This window comes from Neoarius graeffei, chromosome 9 (genome assembly GCF_027579695.1).
Source record: "Neoarius graeffei isolate fNeoGra1 chromosome 9, fNeoGra1.pri, whole genome shotgun sequence".
NCBI classification, from domain to species: Eukaryota; Metazoa; Chordata; class Actinopteri; order Siluriformes; family Ariidae; genus Neoarius; species Neoarius graeffei.
Genome location: NC_083577.1, coordinates 17849617 through 17871857, shown reverse-complemented (window position 1 = coordinate 17871857; position 22241 = coordinate 17849617). Strand labels below are relative to the sequence as shown.

The window sequence follows — 22241 nt, the reverse complement described above, 5'->3', positions numbered from 1 at the left end:
AATAATCCTATAAAACTGAAAACTGTGATATTGTGTTATCCGATGGTGTAATATTTACATTATTCTGCCACTAGTCTCAGTGACATTTTATTTTATGTCTATGGTATGTGTTTCACAGGTGGTATAATGCATCTGAGTGTGAAGAGTTTGAAACTAAAGTTGTCGTCTATGAGAAGTTTCACACCGATCAACTATACAGAAACTTCTCTGAGCAAACAGACATTCTGCCTCTTGGGTGTCCAGTGTGGCAAAACAAAGGAGAAAACATCACCTGGTACAAGGTAGATTCAGAAGGAGACTCTCTTTAATTTTATCTTTTTAGTTACATCACTTATCTCAAAAGACTTCTAAATCTTCTGTCATTCTTGATGTAGCTCATAGGGCCACTTGCATCTTAAAGGGGCCAGCTCACCCTTCTCAGAAGCCTCTGCGCTAAGTAGAGTGCAGCAAGTTGCTATTTTCAATGCTGTTGATATTCAACTGTGTTTGAAAAACAATCTGTAACAATGTGGTGAAACCCTGGGCCATACATAATAAATTGTAGCATGAAATTGAAGCTATTTTGTCAGAGTAGTTATATTTTCCATCAATTAATTCAGTTTTTGTATAGTTATTCCATTGTAAGTCCTTCCCATGCCATAAGACACATTGTGTGGTACCGATCTCCATTTCTGTAGCCCTCAGCCTCTTGCCTATTACATAGCTAGGGTTACAGTGGGGGCTGGTCCTCTGGTAACTGCAAGAGTTTGACTCCATACTCACATCTGTATTGTGATGTGCCTCACCGGATGGCAGTAGGTACCATTTTTCAGTAGGCCAATGCGTGGTTGTAATGGACCAGAACCAGCTTGGGCCATCTCATGGGTGGCCATGACCCTATCTGGTATATTATGTTCAAAACTTCCACGTATGACAAGAAAAATAACATTTTCTTGTAAACGCTCAGTATTCAGTGAGGTATATATATTTGATATTTGATAGACATAGTTGAACAAGATGGCAGCATGTATGAATGTACTGATTTTAACATCAGCATTAAAATGTTTCACAAATCCAACATATAGTCACCAAGATCTTTTAAACATAGGATTACAGTGTAAACAGGCTGTTCCAACTAAATTTCTTTGCTCACACAACATACCAGGGGATAAAGCCAGGACCCCATGGATTGTTATCAGTGCCAACAGGAGGCACATGAAGCAAAAGTGCACTCGCTAGGGTAAGGACATAACCATACAAACTACCACTACCCAGCATCTTTCTTTGCAATATTAAATTTCATGGTAATTTATGCAGTGATAATAAAGGCATTCATTTATTCATTCATTGGTGAGTGCACAAGAAGAGAGTTAGCAGAGTAGCAGTCACATGCTTTCCAAATGCAGTGATCCATATGTAAATAAAAACAATATTTTGGATTCTAGGAAGGGTGAACTGGCCCCTTTAAGCCACAACAGTCCATAAACAATCGTTGCAATTTATGTTGTTAGAACATTTAACATGTAGATACACTCTTTCAGAAAAGAGCATCCTAACAATTCCTTCAGTTTGTGCATCTCATGGAGCCATTAAATGTTCTATGTACAGTCCTGTAAAGAGATAATTTCTGTTTGAGAAAAGGTTGCAAGTAGAACCACTTTAGAAAGTTAGAACAGATAGGTAGACCATTTGTCTTACCATGTGAAATCATCTTTAAAGCATGTCACAGGCAACCTTAGTGTTCAGTTGAGTTACAAATGATCTATGAGAAGGGAAAGATGGATCTGAAATTTCAGTTGTATTTTGAAGGATTTCCATCTGATTCCTAACAACTTTGATGACAAGTATCAAGTTCACCTCCGAGCAGAAGAAGCTAAAGGGATCTACACCTGTATATGCACATGGGAACATCATGGTCACATTTACAACACCAGTGGATCCTTCCAGGTTCAAAGAAAAGGTAGAATGCAATGAGACTATGACCACAGTTGTGCTTGTTAAATTTCACAATATATCATACATCAACTCATTAGATTTAGGCTTTTTAATGTTTAATTTCAAAGAGTTTGTTTGCAGTTCCATCAGTTCGTTTCCCTCCAACCTTTCAATATCCCACCAACAACTCTGTGATGTTTGTGGACCTGGGTAAGAACCAGTCAGTTCCTTCTCCTCTAAACCCAATATAGATTGATTAGGTAAACTTACAAAATCAAACTCTTTCAGGGGAAGAAGTGAAACTCAACTGCCTGGTGTTCTTTGGTACCAATATAGACAATTGGGGAAGTGTTCACTGGATGAAGAACAGACTCATACTGAAGTCGGACGAAAGGTAAAACAGTGTTAATTTGTCAATCGACTATATAGGGTATATAGGATTTTAATAATAGGAAAAAAGTTCCTGCAGTTATTCCATTGAGATTCTTACTCTGTTAGTTAAGCAGTTTTGGGCAGGAGTGGAAAAGTACTAACAAATTACAATATACAGTTAGGTCCATAAATATTTGGACAGAGGCAACATTTTTCTAATTTTGATTCTGTACATTACAACAATGAATTGTGAACAAAACAATTCAGATGCAGTTGAAGTTCAGACTTTCAGCTTTAATTAAGAGGGTTGAACAAAATGATTGCATAAAAATGTGAGGAACTAAAGCACTTTTTTAAATACAATCCCTTCATTTCAGGGGCTCAAAACTAATTGGACAAATTAAATAATTGTAAATAAAATGTTCATTTCTAATACTTGGTTGAAAACCCTTTGTTGGCAATGACTGCCTGAAGTCTTGAACTCATGGACATCACCAGACACTTGTTTCCTCCTTTTTAATGCTGTGCCAGGCCTTTACTGCACCGGTTTTCAGTTGCTGTTTGTTTGTGGGCCTTTCTGTCTGAAGTTTAGTCTTTAACAAGTGAAATGCATGCTCAATTGGGTTGAGATCAGGTGACTGACTTGGCCATTCAAGAATATTCCACTTCTTTGCTTTAATAAACTCCTGGGTTGCTTTGGCTTTATATTTTGGGTCATTGTCCATCTGTATTATGAAACGCCGACCAATCAGTTTGGCTGTATTTGAGCACACAGTATGTCTCTGAATACCTCAGAATTCATCCGGCTGCTTCTGTCCTGTGTCACATCATCAATAAACACTAGTGACCCAGTGCCACTGGCAGCCATGCATGCCCAAGCCATCACACTGCCTCCGCCATGTTTTACAGATGATGTGGTATGCTTTGGATCATGAGCTGTACCACGCCTTCGCCATACTTTTTTCTTTCCATCATTCTGGTAGAGGTTGATCTTGGTTTCACCTGTCCAAAGAATGTTCTTCCAGAACTGTGCTGGCTTTTTTAGATGTTTTGCAAAGTCCAATCTAGCCTTTTTATTCTTGAGGCTTATGAGTGGCTTGCACCATGCAGTGAACCCTCTGTATTTACTTTCATGCAGTCTTCTCTTTATGGTAGATTTGGATATTGATACGCCTACCTCCTGGAGAGTGTTGTTCACTTGGTTGGCTGTTGTGAAAGGGTTTCTCTTCACCATGGAAATTATTCTGCGATCATCCACCACTGTTGTCTTCTGTGAGTGTCCAGGTCTTTTTGCATTGATGAGTTCACCAGTGCTTTCTTTCTTTCTCAGGATGTACCAAATTGTAGATTTTGCCACTCCTAATATTGTAGCAATTTCTTGGATGGGTTTTTTCTGTTTTCGCAGCTTAAGGATGACTTGTTTCACCTGCATGGAGAGCTCCTTTGACCGCATGTTTTCTTCACAGCAAAATCTTCCAAATGCAAGCACCACACCTCAAATCAACTCCAGGCCTTTTATCTGCTTAATTGAGAATGACATAACGAAGGAATTTCCCACACCTGCCCATGAAATAGCCTTTGAGTCAATTGTCCAATTACTTTTGGTCCCTTTAAAAACAGGGTGGCACATGTTGAGGAGCTGAAACTCCTAAACCCTTCATCCAATTTTAATGTGGATACCCTCAAATGAAAGCTGAAAGTCTGGACTTTATGTCCATGTCCATTATATAACTATAACTTGAATATGTTTCAGTAAACAGGTAAAAAATAAACCCAAAATTTGTGTCAATGTCCAAATATATATGGACCTAACTGTAGTCCAGTGTGCCTCATTTATCAATCTCTTTGTAAAGTTGTGTGTAAATGAACTAAACATTTCCATCAAATTTACCAAAGTTTCAGAAATGCTGTTTTTCTTTGTACTCCGAGATAGCTAATTTGCATTCAGTGACACCCACAAAGCTCCTTAAAAGGTAAACTACACAGAATGCTGGAAATACTAAATAACTGCTAAATAATAAAAGAATGGATTCCTAATGAGTATTCAACCCTATGCAAATAGACAGTACCCATTTTTGAGTACATAATCTGTTCTGGGGGATAAATCCACTTTAGCAGAGACAATGCTTTCCTGTCCATTCTCTGTAGTGCTACAAATTTCAACAAACAAATATCTACTCGAGGACAAATTGGATACTGGCTTTTTCACTCAGACATCAATTTCTGTCCTAATGAACTAGCATGAGGATGTGTTTTCTGAAAAAGACTCAAAAGCGCTTCTGTAAGTATAATGGCATCATTTAAATGCTGTACACATAATAAAAATAAGGGATTTAAACTCATCCTCAACAGTATAGTCCATATATGAGTGCATTAATCCATGCAATGTTCTATAATTTGAAGTTGATCAAGCTGAGGTTGACATTAGTTAGCCTTCTTATGGATAAATTTACACACACTCAGGAACACGAGTAGGATACAAACTTTTTTCCTGAATTTACAGGATTTTCATTAACATAACATTTGCCTGAAAATAGTAGCTTTTGCAAGTTTGGTCATCTGCATGACTAATGCAATGTAGTTTGCTAATGAATTAGTCAGAAGTAAATAACCCATAAGCTACTTAGCCAATTCATGTTAGCTACTGAAGCCTGGCAATAGCAAAGAAGCCAAGGAACATCACTGGCATTTAGCAGACAGTCTTATCCAGAGCAATGTACAACATACCCAGAGCAACCTGGGGTTAGGTGTCTTGCTCAAGGGTACTTCAGCTTTTCCAGGGAATTGAACCAGTGACCTTTTGGTCCCTAAAAGGTGCCTCTCTAACCATTAGGCCATGGCTTCTCCCAGACTGAAAAGCTACAGTATCTTGCAAAAGTATTCATCCCCCTTGATGTTTGTCCTTATTTTGTTGCATCACAAGCTGGAATTAAAATGGATTTTTGGGTGTTTAGCACCATTTGATCTACACAACATGCCTATCAGTTGCACAAGCAAATTGCTTTATTTTTATTGTGACACAAACAATAATTAAGATTAAAAAAAACAGAAATCTGGAGTGTGCATAGGTATTCACCCCTCAAAATCAATACTTTGTAGAGCCACCTTTTGCTACAATTACAGCTGCAAGCCTCTTGGGGTATGTCTCTATTACCTTAGCACGTCTATCCACTGGGATTTTACCCATTCCTCAAGGCAAAACTGCTCCAACTCCTTCAAGGTTGCGTTGGTGTACAGCAATCTTCAAGTTATGCCACAGATTCTCAATTGGATTGAGGTCTGGGCTTTGATTAGGCCATTCCAAGACATTTAAATGTTTCCATTTAAACCATTTCAGTGTAGCTTTAGCAGTATGTTTAGGGTCATTGTCCTGCTGGAACTTGAACTTTCATCCCAGTCTCAAACTTCTGGCTGACTCAAACAGGTTTTCCTCCAGAATTACCCTGTATTTAGTGCCATCTATCTTTCCTTCAGCCCTGACCAGTTTTCTTGTCCCTGCAGATGAAAAACATCCACACAGCATGATGCTGCCACCACCATGCTTCACTGTAGGAATGGTGTTCTCAGGGTAATGGGAAGTGTTGAGTTTCCCAGGTTGGCCAAAATGTTCAATGAGTCTAATCTGACCAGAGAATCTTCTTCCATGTGTTGGGGAGTCTGCCACATGCTGTTGGGCAAACTCCAAACAGGTTTTCTTATTTTTTTTCTTTAAGCAATGGCTTTTTTCATTCCCCTCTTCTAAAAAGCCCCACTCTGTGGAGTGTATGCTTAAAGTGGTCCTATGGACAGATACTCCCATCTCCGCTGTGGATCTTTGCAGCTCCTCCAGTATTCTCTTTGTTGCGTCTCTGATTAATGCCGTCCTTGCCTGGTCTGTGAGTTTTGGTGGGTGATCTTCTCTTGTCAGGTTTGTAGTGGTGCCATATTCGTTCCATTTTGCTATAATGGATTTAATGGTGCATGAATACTTTTGCAAGACACTGTAATGCTTGCAAATTTGCAAAACAGCATGGTTTTTCAATTTAGTTGGAGTTCATGCCTTCTAGAGAAGCTAGTGAGGTGCCTCATTTTATATTAGTTATATTTATATTAATTATTATTGGGCTGAGGTCAGGGATGTACATCTTGAAGGTCTACAGAGCAGTGCCATGATCTTCAGATGCACACACATAGCTATAACATTCTGTAACAATGTGTAGCATGAGAAGGTCAAAACAGATTGGCACAAATCTTAAGTTATTGTTTTACACTGACAGTAAACCTGATTGCATATTAAACTGAACCCATTTGATTGATTTAAAGCATACTCAGTTCCAATAACACTTAAAGCATTTACACAGATCCATGGCCTCACTTTCGTTTATAAATGCCTTGAGACCTCAGTAATGGCATAGGAATAGTTTTAAGTGGCAACAATAAATCTAATATCATAATTATGATTGAAGTGATTCATATACAGTGGGGCAAAAAAGTATTTAGTCAGTCACCAATTGTGCAAGTTCTCCCACTTAAAAAGAAGAGAGAGGCCTGTAATTTTCATCATAGGTATACCTCAACTATAAGAGACAAAATGAGAAGAAAAAAAATCCAGAAAATCACATTGTCTGATTTTTAAATAATTTATTTGCAACTTATGGTGGAAAATAAGTATTTGCTCAATAACAAAAGCTCATCTCAATACTTTGTTATATACCCTTTGTTGTCAATGACAGAGGTCAAATGTTTTTCTGTAAGTCTTCACACACTGTTGCTGGTATTTTGGCCCATTCCTCCATGCAGATCTCCTCTAGAGCAGTGATGTTTTGGGGCTGTCGCTGGGCAACACGGACTTTCAACTCCCTCCAAAGATTTTCTATGGGGTTGTGTTAGGGTTTTGCACCTGGTTCGCTGGTGTGATAATCCAGCAAACCCCCACTAGGCCACCAGGGGGATGACTCAAGTGCAGAGGCGTGAGGCGAAAGTAGAGTATCAAAAACAGTTTATTTACACTATATACAATCCAGGGCAAAAACAAAAAGTATAATCCAGAGGTTCTGGGGCAAAAAACAAAAAGTATAATCCAAAATGCAAAACACTCAGAAGATCAATCAAAAAAGAAAATCCAAAAGTTCAAAGACCAAATAAGAAAAAGGCAAAAATGTAAATGCTCAGAAGATACCAAAGGTTAAGTGAAAACTCCAACAAGAAAACAAAAGGCCAAAAACACAAGGGCAAAAGCAAGGACACGGGACAGCGGTTCTAACAAAAAGCATTACAGCACAAAGACTCTGTGCCTAGGGACCAAACTGAAGAGGTATTTATACACAAACTAAAATAGGACACAGGTGACACTAATGAGGACTAGGCGGGGCACAAGACACATGGAAAACAACAAACATAAAACACAGAAACAGTGGCGGCCTCTAGAGGCCAAAACAAACATGACAAGAAAAGCAATAACAGTGGCCTCTGGAGGCCAAGACAGTCCCCAGTCCTAACAGGTTGAGATCTGGAGACTGGCTAGGCCACTCCAGGACCTTGAAATGCTTCTTACGAAGCCACTCCTTCATTGCCCGGGTGGTGTGTTTGGGATCATTGTCATGCTGAAAGACCCAGCCACGTTTCATCTTCAATGCCCTTGCTGATGGAAGGAGGTTTTCACTCAAAATCTCATGATACATGGCCCCATTCATTCTTTCCTTTACACGGATCAGTCGTCCTGGTCCCTTTGCAGAAAAACAGCCCCAAAGCATGTTTCCACCCCCATGCTTCACAGTAGGTATGGTGTTCTCTGGATGCAACTCAGCATTCTTTCTCCTCCAAACACAAGTTGAGTTTTTACCAAAAACTTCTATTTTGGTTTCATCTGACCATATGACATTCTCCCAATCCTCTTCTGGATCATCCAAATGCTCTCTAGCAAACTTCAGACGGGCCTGGACATGTACTGGCTTAAGCAGGGGGACACGTCTGGCACTGCAGGATTTGAGTCCCTGGCAGCGTAGTGTGTTACTGATGGTAGCCTTTGTTACTTTGGTCCCAGCTCTCTGCAGGTCATTCACTAGGTCCCCCTGTGTGGTTCTGGGATTTTTGCTCACCGTTCTTGTGATCATTTTGACCCCATGGGGTGAGATCTTGCGTGGAGCCCCAGACTGAGGGAGATTATCAGTGGTCTTGTATGTCTTCCATTTTCTAATAATTGCTCCCACAGTTGATTTCTTCACACCAAGCTGCTTACCTATTGCAGATTCAGTCTTCCCAGCCTGGTGCAGGTCTACAATTTTGTTTCTGGTGTCCTTTGACAGCTCTTTGGTCTTGGCCATAGTGGAGTTTGGAGTGTGACTGTTTGAGGTTGTGGACAGGTGCCTTTTATAGTGATAACGAGTTCAAACAGGTGCCATTAATACAGGTAACGAGTGGAGGACAGAGGAGCCTCTTAAAGAAGTTACAGGTCTCTCCTTCTTCACCACGATGGACCGGTAAAGCGACCGCATCACTGCGGAGGCTGCACCGGTCCACCTGTCGATCTCACACTCCATCCTTCCCTCACTCATGAACAAGATCCCGAGATACTTAATAGTGGGGCGGTTTAGCTCGAATATTCAAAAGGATTGTGCATTTTGTGATACAAGCATCAAATTTGGCACAAATGTACATTGATATATGGCGAACATTTTCAGATATTGAGCCACTCGGAATTCTCCCTTCATGTCCGCCATATTGGAATTCAAAATGGCCGCCATTTGAAATCTACATTTTCGATTATCTTTGGGTCTAATGCTGCTATTGACTCGATTCTGGTGTCTAAATGTATGTTTTGGGGGGCAAGGAATCCAATGGTAACAATCTGCATCGCATATTTTGTACCAATGAGCCGCCATATTGGATTTCAAAATGGCCGTTGTTTGAAATCTACATTTTCGATTATCTTTGGGTCTAATGCTGCTATTGACTCGATTCTGGTGTCCAAATGTATGTTTTGGGAGGAAAGGAATCCAATGGTTACAATCTGCATTGTGTATCTTTATAAATTAGCCAACATATTGGATTTCAAAATGGCAGCCACTTGAATTCTACATGTGCGATTACCTCTGGGTCAAATATTTTTATAGTACATGACAATATTTGCTGGTATCCATTTTTCAAAATGACATACTTTATTACAGTACTCCACTTAATTCATGAGAGATGAATATTCATCATCATGTATTTTTGACAAGACAACATTTTACTCAAAGTCTGTGAAGTAAAAATTGTTTTGACAAGTTTGAGTTATTGATTAGATTCTGTGTTGTTCTAGGTTTGATATGGAACCCGAAGGAGTTCCAACAGTTAAGCAATAGGCTAATTATCCTAAAGTAGGTGAAGGTGACGGGCAGCACGGTCGTGTAGTGGTTAGCACTGTCGCCTCACAGCAAGAAGATCCTGGGTTCGAGCCCAGCAGCCGACGAGGGCCTTTCTGTGTGGAGTTTGCATGTTCTCCTCATGTCTACATGGGTTTTCTCTGGGTGCTCCAGTTTCCCCCACAGTCCAAAGGCATGCAGGTTAGGCTAACTGGTGACTCTAAATTGACTGTAGGTGTGAATGTGAGTGTGAATGGTTGTCTGTGTCTATGTGTCAGCCCTGTGATGACCTGGCAACTTGTCCAGGGTGTACCCCGCCTTTCGCCCGTAGTCAGCTGGGATAGGCTCCAGCTTGCCTGTGACCCTGTTGGAGAGGATAAGTGGCTACAGATAATGGATGGATGGATGGAAGGGTGAAGGTGACTGCATTGTCAAGCAGGAGAAGGTGTGTGTTCCTGAAAGTTTAACTGGAACAACTAGATAATGCTGATGAACAAGAATGAGCATCTATTCCGTCCTCTGCCTCTTGGTTACTTACTCAGTCACTGACTTTTGGTGGATGACTTCCTCATGATTGTACCAAATTCTTTCCTTTTTTTAAAATGATGGATTTAATATTGCTCTGTGGGTGCTCCAAGTTTGGGATTTTTTTTAATAACCAAACCCTAATTGACACTTTTTCAGAACCTTGTCCTGCATGTGTTTTCATAGGTTATTGGTTTTCATGATGCTGTTTGCTTAAGTATGCTCTCTAATAAACCCTGGAGCTTTCTACAATCAAATCACTGTCTTTAGAATGGAAATCACCTCATAGTTTCTGGAAACTTTCAGCTGATTTAACCATAACTAATTTAGGGGTTTTACACCAATGGAGGGTGAATAGTTGACAAATTAATTTTTTTATTTGTAAATAATTTTGCAAACTATACTGATCAATCCATTTCTCAATAATATGGGCTATTTTGTGTAGAGACATGACATACAGCTCTGGAAAAAAAAAGAAATAAGAGACCACTTAAATCTTTTCTTAAATCAGCACCTCTGTGTACGGCAGCCATTTCATTCCAGTGTCTGTGCTGGGATTCCAACACATCTCATTTTACTTAATGAGGTATTGATTAGGTCATCACCTGCACCAAATATTATTTAATGAGGAAAAGTATAAAATCCACTGATGTGGTCATCACTATCCTCTTGCAATAGGACCAGTCTGGATGGCAAACACAGTGCTAGTATTACCTTAAATTTAATTGGAATATAAAAATATCTATTCTTCATGTAACAGTCCACAGAATGGAAACAACAGGGAAGTGAAGATAAGGTCAGATAAGCGCAAATGTAGATTTCAAATGGCGGCCATTTTGAATTCCAATATGGTGGACATGAAGAGAGAATTCCGAGTGGCTCAATATCTGAAATGTTCGCCATATGTCAATGTACATTTGTGCCAAATTTGGTGCTTGTATCACAAAATGCACAATAGGTTAGCTATGCTGCCCCACTATAAACTTCTCCACTTGAGGCAGGACTTCACCAACCTGGAGAGGGCAAGCCACCCTTTTCTGGTCGAGAACCATGGCCTTGGACTTGGAGGTGCTGATTCTCATCCCAGCCGCTTCACACTCGACTGCAAACTGCCCCAGTGCATGCTGAAGGTCCTGGTTTGAAGAAGCCAACAGGACAACATCATCCGCAAAAAGCAGAGATGAAATCCTGTGGTTCCCAAACAGGATTCCTTCCGGCGCCTAGAAATTCTGTCCATAAAAATTATGAACAGAACCAGTGACAAAGGACAGCCCTGCCGGAGTCCAACATGCACTGGGAACAGATCTGACTTACTGCCGGCAATGCGAACCAGACTCCTGCTCCGTTCGTACAGGGACCAGACAGCCCTTAGCAAAGAGTCCCGAACCCCATACTCCCGAAGCACCCCTCACAGAATACCACGAGGGACATGGTTGAATGCCTTCTCCAGATCCACAAAGCACATGTGGACTGGTTGGGCAAACTCCCATGAACCCTCAAGCACCCTATGAAGTGTATAGAGCTGGTCCAGTGTTCCACGACCAGGACAAAAACCGCATTGTTCCTTCTGGATCCGAGGTTCGACTATTGGCTGAATTCTCCTCTCCAGTACCCTGGAGTAAACCTTCCTGGGGAGGCTGAGAAGTGTGAGTCCCCTATAATTGGAGCACACTCTCCGGTCCCCTTTCTTAAAAAGGGGGACCACCACCCCAGTCTGCCACTCCAAAGGCACTGTCCCTGACCGCCATGCGATGCTGCAGAGGCGTGTCAGCCAAGACAGCCCCACAACATCCAGAGACTTGAGATACTCAGGGCGGATCTCATCCACCCCCGGTGCCCTGCCACCAAGGAGCTTGAAAACCACCTCAGTGACTTTGGCTTGGGTAATGGACGAGTCCACCTCTGAGTCATCAGCCTCTGCTTCCTCAATGGAAGATGTGATGGTGGGATTGAGGAGATCCTCGAAGTATTCCTTCCACCGCCCGACAATGTCCCCAGTTGTAAACAGTGTTGGCAGAGTACTGCTTCCCCCTCCTGAGGTGCCGGATGGTTTGTCAGAATTTCTTTGAGGCTGACCGATAGTCCTCCTCCATGGCCTCACCAAACTCCTCCCAGTTCCGAGTTTTTGCCTCCGCAACTGCCCGAGCTGTGGCACGCCTGGCCTGCCGATACCCTTCAGCTGCCTCAGGAGTCCCAGAGGCCAACATGGCCCGATAGGACTCCTTCTTCAGCTTGACGGCATCCCTTACTTCCGGTGTCCACCACCGGGTTCGGGGATTGCCGCCACGACAGGCACCGGAGACCTTGCAGCCACAGCTCCGAACAGCTGCATCTACAATGGAGGTAGAGAACATGGTCCACTCAGACTCAATGTCCCCCACCTCCCTCAGAAGCTGGGAGAAGCTCTCCCGGAGGTGGGAGTTAAAGACCTCCCCGACAGAGTGCTTGGCCAGACGTTCCCAGCAGACCCTCACCATACGTTTGGGCCTGCCAGGTCTGTCCAGCTTCCTCCTCCGCCAGTGGATCCAACTCGCCACCAGGTGGTGATCAGTTGACAGCTCAGCCCCTCTCTTCACCCGAATGTCCAAGACATAGGGCCGGAGATCCGATGAAATGACAACAAAGTCGATCATCGACCTCCGACCTAAGGTGTCCTGGTGCCATGTGCACTTATGGACACCCCTATGCTCGAACATGGTGTTCGTTATGGACAAACCGTGACTAGCACAGAAGTCTAATAACAAAATACCACTCGGGTTCAGATCGGGGAGGCCGTTCCTCCCAATCACGCCCCTCCAGGTGTCACTGTCATCACCCACATGAGTGTTGAAGTCCCCCAGTAGAACAATGGAGTCCCCAGTCTGAGCACCTCTCAGTACCTCTCCCAGGGACTCCAAGAAGGCGACCCTCTCATTCACTGGGGTAAATTCCAACACATGGCGGCTGAGCTGGGGAGCTATAAGCAAGCCCACACCAGCCCGCCGCCACTCACCATGGGCGACTCCAGAGAAGTGGAGAGTCCAGCCCCTCTCGAGGAGCTGGGTTCCGGAGCCCAAGCTGTGCGTGGAGGCGAGCCCGACTATCTCTAGCCGGTAGCTCTCAACCTCCCGTACAAGCTCAGGCTCTTTCCCCCCCAGCGAAGTGACATTCCATGTCCCAACAGCTAGCCGCTGTGTTCGGGGATCATGTCATTGAGGCCCCTGCCTTCGACTGCCGCCTAATCCACACTGCACCGGCCCCCTACAGCTACCTCTGTGGGTGGTGAACCCACAGGAGGTCGGGCCCACGTCACCGCTTCGGGCTGAGCCCGGCCGGGCCCCGTGGGCAAAGGCCCAGCCACCAAGCACTCGTATACGAGCCCCAACCCCAGGCCTGGCTCCAGGATGGGGCCCCGCGCCATACCGGGCGACGTCACGGTCCTTGATTTTATTTTATCCATAAGGGTTTTGGTGAACTGCTCTTGGTCTGGCCTGTCACCTAGGACCTGTCTGCCTTGGGAGACCCTAACAGGGGCATAATGCCCCCAACAACATAGCTCCTAGGATTATTCAAGCACACAAACCCCTCCACCACAATAAGGTGGCAGTTCTAGGAGGGGATGCACCCTGCCACACCACAAAAAAGGAATGATTTAAAGAACATGACAAAGGCCCTTGTTTATCAGTCTAGTGCAGATCCGAATGTAGAAATCATTGTAAAACAGGATTCGCGTGTGATTAATGAAGCATTTGTATTTTGCCAATCACAGTGTAAGAATGATCAGGCATTGATAAATGTGGAGGCTGAAAACCTATTATTTAAATCGTCATTTAAATAATCTCCATACATTTTTGATTTAGAGACCATACGCATAAACTTTACAACATGGATATGTGTAATATGGCCAAGAAGATAATAGAAGCTCTGTCTCAAGTCCAATTGAAATAATTATTTATATTTTTCAGACTGAAAAGTAGCATCATAGGACATCAGAAAAAGGCAGTATGGAAAGAAATCTCTACTGTAGTCAGCAACGTTGCTGCCAATAATCAAACCCCAGCTGATGTTTGAATATTTAATTTATACACCCTTGATATGTATAGCCTATATACAGTACATAATAGTAGAATAATATAATAGCTTATATCACAAATCGTTACATGTAGGTGATGAAAAAATGGTCAGATCTCAAATTCACCACCAAAAATGATAGTTGTGGAGTTTCTTTATTTCTTCATTTTAATGATGTTTCAGATCAATTGGAGCCAGGCACCAGTGGTGTTCAGCCTTTGGCCTGGATCCTCAGAGAGCCAAACAACTGTGGGCTTTGAGAGAGAGAGTGAGTGAGCAATTGAGTGAATGAGTGAGTCCTCTGCACCCTGTGCAGGCACACCACCACCCTGGATGCTTTGGGGGAGGAAAGTGAATTAATAGCCACTCGTCACTCTTCATAAAAAAAAAAGTCCCTGCACTACGACACCTCTGTTACATCTTAGAGACATGTAGAGGTCTTCTAACAGAGCCAGATCTGCCATTGCTGATATTTGATGCCTGGCAATGCTCTTGTTTAAATAAATGACTGAATAAGCATCAAACCAATCACATTGCAAATTAGATAGCTTACCTGTCAGTAAATCTGCCGATTTCGACCAAACTACAAATATGGACTCTATGAACTACACTTCCCAGAACTCACAGTGCCCTCTGTCTCCCGACTATTAACCACAGCTGTCATTCATCATCCTATTAGTCCCTCTGCCTATTTAAACCCCACTCTCACACCACTTCACTGTGAAGTATCATTCTGCCTTTCCCAGTACATACCGAGCCTTGTTTATGGCTGACTGATGCACGGCTTCTCGACTTTAGCTTCTCCTCTCTCATTTACTCTCTTGCCTGTCCTCGTTTGCCCTGTTTGCCGTTCACTTGACCATTGCTAGTTCTTCGACCCTGATTCCCGTCTCACATTTTGGCTTGTTCGCTGTTTGCTCTACACTCCTCTTCTGCACATACATCCATAAGTGCCTGCACTGTGACAGGATACTTTGCCATCATAGATGTTGTGGAAGAGGTGAAGCAGACAGCTCTCAATGCTCAGGGATGCTTGCTAGGAGAGCATCAGCAGATGCTAGCTAACCTCAACACCAGGATGTCACAACTAGCAACTGTGATGTTGCAGGCCGTCCTACCGTGTTCCGAACCAGTTCTGAGCCCAGCGCTACAACTCCCTGCCCCGGAGAAATTTGCCGGAGATCCACTCGCATGTAAGGGTTTCCTCCTCCAGTGCTCAATGTACTTCGCTACCAAAGCCTACGAACGGTTTCTTGCCCAGTTTAAGAGGGTTTTCAACCACAAACCCAAAGGCATTGAAGTAGGTGAAAGTTTACTCACCATGTCACAAGGTTCCAGAAGCGTGGCGGAGTACATGCTGGAATTCAGAACACTAGGGGCTGCTAGTGGATGGAATGAGGCTGCACTTAAAGTGGTCTTTCGCAAGGGGCTACACCCGGAAATACTGAGTGAGCTCGCCTGCCGGGATGAACAATTGACACTGGATTCTCTCATTGACCTTGTGATCCATTCAGGCAATCTTCTGACTCACCGTCCCTCTCTATAAGAGGCTGGTAAGCTTGCTCATACCCTGGAAAAGAGCTCCGTTATGGAAATCTCCCGCATCCGGTTAACACACTCTGAGTGCATTAGGAGGAGAAGGGAGGGACAATGTTTCTACTGTGGGACTTGTCATATTTAAACTTCATTTTCATAATTATTTTTAGTTATGACAAGTAGGGCCATTCATGGTGAGGGAAGGGGGGCAAATCTCTCTGGGCTAGGCCCTAGGGGTTACTATGCTGAAATGTTTTCTAGGTGTGGACTTGTTTTTTGTGATTTAACATTTTATTCTTTTAACAGCATAACAGGGCATGGTATTACAGAATGAAAGATTCACAGCATATTTCCAACCCCCCTCCCCCCAAACCATCTCCCGTAAACCATCACCACCAAATGCTGATCCTTTGGTTGTTAATTATTTAATGTCGTGCTCCTTCATGTATAGCAGACCTATCTCTAGTAACTACAGCCACACTAGCTGTACCATTAGTGCAAATGAAAAAAAAAGATTAAATAAATGCAGAACATAACCCATAATTACATAAATCAGAAACCTTTATCAATACACCTTCATGTACAAATACACATATGCTTGTATACACACACATGTACATACCTAGATGAAATCTATAAGCACAGCATTAAAATAGATAATTTACTTTAAAAAAATCCCACACAAACACAAAAAGAGCATCAGCAGCACAGGTACGCAATCCTCCACCTGGAAACTCAGAACTTGCGTCTCTCCCCTGTATAAACCGTTTCAGGAGCCCTTTAAGAAATGTAAGTATTTCCCCCATTTTCCTTCATATAAATTCAGTCTACCCAGTTGTTTATATAACATCCTAGTCTGAACAATCTGGAAGGAGTCCAATAAAACTAATGTATAATCTCGAATTGAATGAGGCGTACCCTTGCATTCCTTGATACTACTTTAACGTTTTTACAAATTAAATCCCAACCCTCATCAGCGATTGTCAGGTTCAGATCCCTTTCCCATATATTCTTCAGAGCTAAAATGGGCCCATTACCAAGAGTCTGAATCATCATAGAATAATAGACAGATGCCTCATGTCCTTTTCCATAACTCATTAGATTCTTATCTAGGAGTTCTGCATTTTGGGGAACTGATGTACTGGATCCAAAAATCCCTACCAACATATGGCGGAGTTGCAGGTACCTAAAAAAATGAGACCTAGGAATATTGAATTGTTGCGTTAAATCCTCAAACGATTTTAGGGAGCCATCACAATACAGATCCCCTAATATGCCCATACCGTTCTCCAGCCATACCTTCCAATAAATGGGGAATTTACCAATTTGTAATTTTGGATTTAACCAGATACTTGAAGAAATATTTAGAAATGGATCAAATTTAAATATTCAAGCAACCTTAGTCCAAATTAATTTAAGATGAGAGATTATTGGATGCATTTTTGCTTCTTTACTTAATTTAGTAGACAAGACTTGCATGGGTGACAGAGGGGCCACTACAGCTTGTTCCATACAGTACCACGGGAAGCCCTTTCGGGATGGAGAGACCAATGGGCTAGGTGTCTTAAATTAAAAGCATAGTAGTAAAACAACATCTTTGGCAGCCCCAAGCCTCCTCTATCAGCTGGTCTTTGTAACTTGCTGTGGTGCAGCCGGGGGTGTTTCTTATTCCAAATAAATATCTTGGATATCCTGTCGAACCTTTTAAGATAATAATGGGGAATTTCTAAAGGGAGGGAGTGGATAAGATAATTAAGTTTGGGGATGCAGTTCATTTTCAGAATGTTAACTTTACCTGCCATAGACAAATTAAGAGTTGACCATCTCTCCACATCGCAGGAAATTTTTTTGTAACAATGGGTCAAAATTGACTTTGATCAAATCTTTCAGCTGTCTAGGAAACCGGATACCCAGGTACATGATATCTTGCTCAGGCCACTGAAAAACACCTGGATGGAATGTAGTGCAGGGACAATAGGCTGTTAAGGGGAGTGCCTCGGACTTGGACCAATTTACCCTGTAACCGGAGAATTTTGAGAATGAGTTTATGATTCCAAGGAGACATGGTACAGATTTGCTGGGGTCGGACACCAGTAATAAAATATCATCAGCATAAAGCATCAATTTATGTACCATCCCACCTGCAGTAACACCCGGGAAATCAGTCGCGCCATGTATAGTATGGCTGCCGTGAGAGGCTCTATGGCTAAACAAAAAAGCAAAGGAGAAAGGGGGGAGCCCTGCCTTGTTCCTCTCCCCAACATAAAATAATCAGAGATAAGCCCATTAGTCTGCACAGCTGCTTCTGGGTGCTTATATAATACATGAATCCATTTTATAAAGGTAATACCAAATCCAAACTCTTCCAAAATTTTAAATAAGTACCCCCATTCGACCATGTCAAACGCCTTTTTGGCGTCAGCAGAGATTGCAGCAACTGGGGACTGGACATCAACCACAGACCACATGACATCAACAAGGTGTCTAATATTATCCGAGGAGCTATGACCGTGAATGAACCCTACTTGGTCAGTATGGATCAATGATGCAATTACACTGTCTAATTGGTTTGCTAGAACTTTCGAGATTATTTTAACATCTATCTGCATTAATGAAATAGGATGGTAATTCTTGCATTCATCCAAATCTTTACCTTTCTTAGGAACTAGACTAATAAGGGCCTGTCTTAGAGTTGGTGGCAGTACACCCCTCTCTAGTGCTTCCTTATACACTTCTAGTAAAGCTGAAGCTAACTCTGTCACAAAACTCTTAAAAAAAATTCCCCAGTAAAACCATCTGGCCCAGGTGCTTTGCTTGATGGTAAAGCCTGAATTACCCCTTTAATCTCCTCAATAGTAATATCTGAGTTTAAAAAAAATCCCTCTGTTCATCTGTCAATTTGGGGAGTCCTAGTGGTTCTATAAACTTATGAACTCCTTTTTCATTAGAGGTAGATGTTGAACTATAGAGATTACCATAAAATTCTTTAAAAGCCTTATTAATATCTACAGTCGCAGTGAGCAGGTCGCCAGCCCCTGACCTAACAGCCGGAATAGTGGAAGCCAACTCCCTCTGTTTTATATAACTGGCAAGTAACTTTCCTGCTTTGTCCCCGACTCAAAATACAGTATGTTTGTCTAGCCTTAAATAAATTAAATTCAACCTTTTGGGATAATGTTATTATACTGGTATTTTAACTTTGTCAGTTTTCTCATGCCGTGTTGTCATTTGTTGCTTCAAGTCTGTTTCAGCTTGTTTAATTTTATTTTCCAATTCTAGCAACTCTTGTTTTAATTTTTTTACAATATGAAGTGTGTTGGATAAGACGTCCCCTAATCACAGCCTTTAGGGCCTCCCACACCACACCCACCGATGATACAGACTGCCAATTAATCTCTAAATAATTCTTTATTTCTGTCTTAATGTCTCTACATTTACTGGGTCCTGTAAAAGGGACAAGTAAAGATGCCACCTGTAAGACTTTCTTCTCTCACTTTGGGGTAATAGGTCCAAGCCAACCCAGGCATGGTCAGAAATGAGAATATTCCCTATTTCACCACCCACAGCAGAAGAAGTGAGTGCTTTAGATATTAGAAAAAAATCTATTTGGCTATAAATCTTGTGTACTGGTGAAAAATATGTGTAATCCCTACCAGAAGGGTTCATGATCCTCCAAATGTCTATTAATCCTAAAGATTTGCAAATTCTCTGCAATGTCATAGCAGCGTTCATCACCTTATGCAACCCTGCCCCATTGTGGTCAAGAGCTGGATCCATCAAGATTAAAATCCCCTCCCAGAACAACAGCATGATTCCCAGCCGCTTGAAGCTTCCTTTCAAGATCAATAAAAAATTTTTGATCATCCAAATTAGGTGCGTAAATGTTAGCCAAGATTAACTTTTGAGATTGTATTTCAGCCAGCACAATCATCCTTCCTGAATTATCCTTAATTTGCTTGAGATATTTAAACTGTAAATGTTTACTTAAAATTATGACACCCTTGCTTTTACTAGAGCCTATACTGTAAAATACATGTCCAACCCATCCTACACAGAGCTTCTCAGACTCCTCTGTTGACGTGTGCCTCTTGGAGAAACACCACATCATACTTTTTACTCTTGAGCATGGTCATGACCTTTTTTCTCTTAACGGGGTTCCCCAATCCATTTACATTCCAGGTGGAGAGACATATTAAACCTATTTGAGAGGACATGCCTGCCTACACAATAATGACACACAACCATATATCAGAAACAGTACAGTTAAGCAGTGGTGATGACTAAACACAAAAACCCCCCTAAAACTAACAAAATAAAGAGTGTGCAACTGAACCTGAACTTTACACATTACAACCCCCACAAAAGATCCCCCAACGGAAATCCGACAGTCCGTGCCTGGTCCGCGAGGCTCCACTCGTCATGATTCCTCCTCATGCACCACTACCATGAAGTCTACACCAGTGTCTTTAATTTAACATTTAGGTGCATAAGAAGAGGATGGGAACACATCAGGGTACCTTTGACTCGTAGCTGAACCCAATAAAAACACAAAGCCTCCTTATACGCTGCATAGCATCTATGAAAGCCATGGCCCTCCGGGGACAGTCAAAAGCCTTTTCACCCTCGCAGGTCTTGATTCTCAGTTTAGCCAGGTACAGCAACCTGAAGTTCACCCCCCATTCATGCAGTTTTTTCTTGCACTCCTTTGTCACGCTTCATCTGGGTGGCTCTTGAGTAGTCTGGGAAAAGCATTATAGTAGTATAGCACCAGCTCCTCACCACGTCTCCTCCCTCTTTGCCCTCCGGAAAGCCGATGAATCGAACTTTGTTGTGCCGTGAGCGATTCTCCATGACTTCTAATTTTTCCCCAGATCTGTCCGACGTCTGTCTTGCTAGCTGGCTGGTTAGCTTGCCACTCCTTCTTGGTCGTTTCCAAATATTCCACTCACTTCTCAACATCGGCCAATCTTGTAATTAGGGAGGAGAGTTTAGTCTCCACCAATGCAGTGGTACGATGTATTTCTGCCAGCCTCTCCAAATCCTCAGAAATCTTTGTTAGTGCTGTGTAAATGTTACTAATATCCTGGGCTATGCCGTGAACTTGCTGCTGGTCGGGCTCGTCACCACCATCTTAGTCTTGCATCATGGCGTCAGCCCCGTGTGATCTTAGATGTCTTTTAATATCTCCACAGGCCGAAGACTTGGAAAGTTTTGACATCTTTTTGCACCCCTGTTAGTTAACAAGTATACTGGATACTAATGTCTCTGGTGTAAATGTTTTAAAGGATAAAGGCAGCAATGCAGTGCGGAGCTCCCTATACCGTGGCTCCTTCTTGCATTGCGTCACGTGACTCCTCTAGGTGTGGACTTGTATTCATTTTTGAAATTCTATATACGACCATGACAACAAATAGATCTATTCTATTACGATTCGTACAAATCTACACCTTATTGCAGGGTGGCACAAAACTGAAACTGATGATAGGTTCTAGACACAGTAGGTATATACACACACACACACACACACACACACACACACACACATGTATATGTGTGTGTGTGTGTGTGTATATGTAGCAGTTCGTGTGGGTGGAGCACAGAAAGACAGCAGGCCAGAATTCAGTTCCACAAACTCTTTATTTTAGCTTTTCAGCTTTAAACTATTCACGCACGCGTGTGCACACACACCAGTCATCTGGTTGGGGAGAGAGCTTCCTTCCTCTGCTCTCTCTCTCCTCATATAGGGCACGGTCACTGGGGAAGACACACAAACACAGATTAACCAACATGAGGTGCAGTGATTCTGCCACTTACCTTCCCTGACTCCACCCTCTGGTCACAGACCGACGCTTGACCACGCCCCCGCTGCCACATACCCCCACCGCCCGACTCAGGCTGGGCAGTTGTCCGGCCTGCAGCCGACTCCCCCCCCCCCCCCCCCCCCCCTTGATGGGAGAGGAAGTCCGCCATGACCATCTGAGCCCCCGGCCTGTGGACCACTGTGAAATTAAAGGGCTGGAGTGCCAGATACCAACGGGTGATCCGCGCATTGGCATCCTTCATGCGGTGGAGCCACTGGAGGGGTGCGTGGTCCGAACAGAGGGTGAAAGAGCGCCCCAGGAGGTAGTAGCGGAGGGCAAGGACCACCCACTCGATTGCTAGGCACTCCTTTTCGATGGTGCTGTAGCGCCCCTCACGCACTGACAGCTTCCTGCTTATGTACAGGATGGGGCGGTCCTCCACCTCCTGGGACAGAACGGCCCCCAGGCCTCTGTCCGATGCATCTGTCTGCAAAGTAAAGGGGAGCGAAAAGTCAGGGGAGTGTAACAGTGGCCCCCCGCACAGTGCAGCCTTCACCTCAGAGAAAACCTGCTGGCATTGCTCCATCCACTGGACCGGATCTGGTGCCCCCTATTTAATGAGATCAGTCAGCGGGCTGGTGACGTTCGAATAATTAGGTATAAACCTATGATAGTAGCCAGCCAGCCCCAGGAACTGTCTCACCCCCTTTTTGGTCTTGGG

At 43.0% G+C, this 22241-nt stretch overlaps 1 protein-coding gene across 4 annotated transcripts in view; it reads left to right on the top strand.

The window, feature by feature from the left end:
* Positions 1 to 22241, top strand: part of il1rl1 (interleukin 1 receptor-like 1) — a 61592-nt gene that overhangs the window by 11575 nt on the left and 27776 nt on the right. For 3 of the 4 annotated variants that reach the window (XM_060929127.1, XM_060929124.1, XM_060929125.1), the window contains exons 4-7: positions 119 to 281; positions 1789 to 1939; positions 2056 to 2124; positions 2203 to 2308. In XM_060929127.1, the coding sequence (XP_060785110.1) occupies positions 119 to 281; positions 1789 to 1939; positions 2056 to 2124; positions 2203 to 2308 (489 nt within the window). The remainder of the gene's footprint in view (positions 1 to 118; positions 282 to 1788; positions 1940 to 2055; positions 2125 to 2202; positions 2309 to 22241) is intronic. The other variant, XM_060929126.1, reaches the window with a different exon arrangement.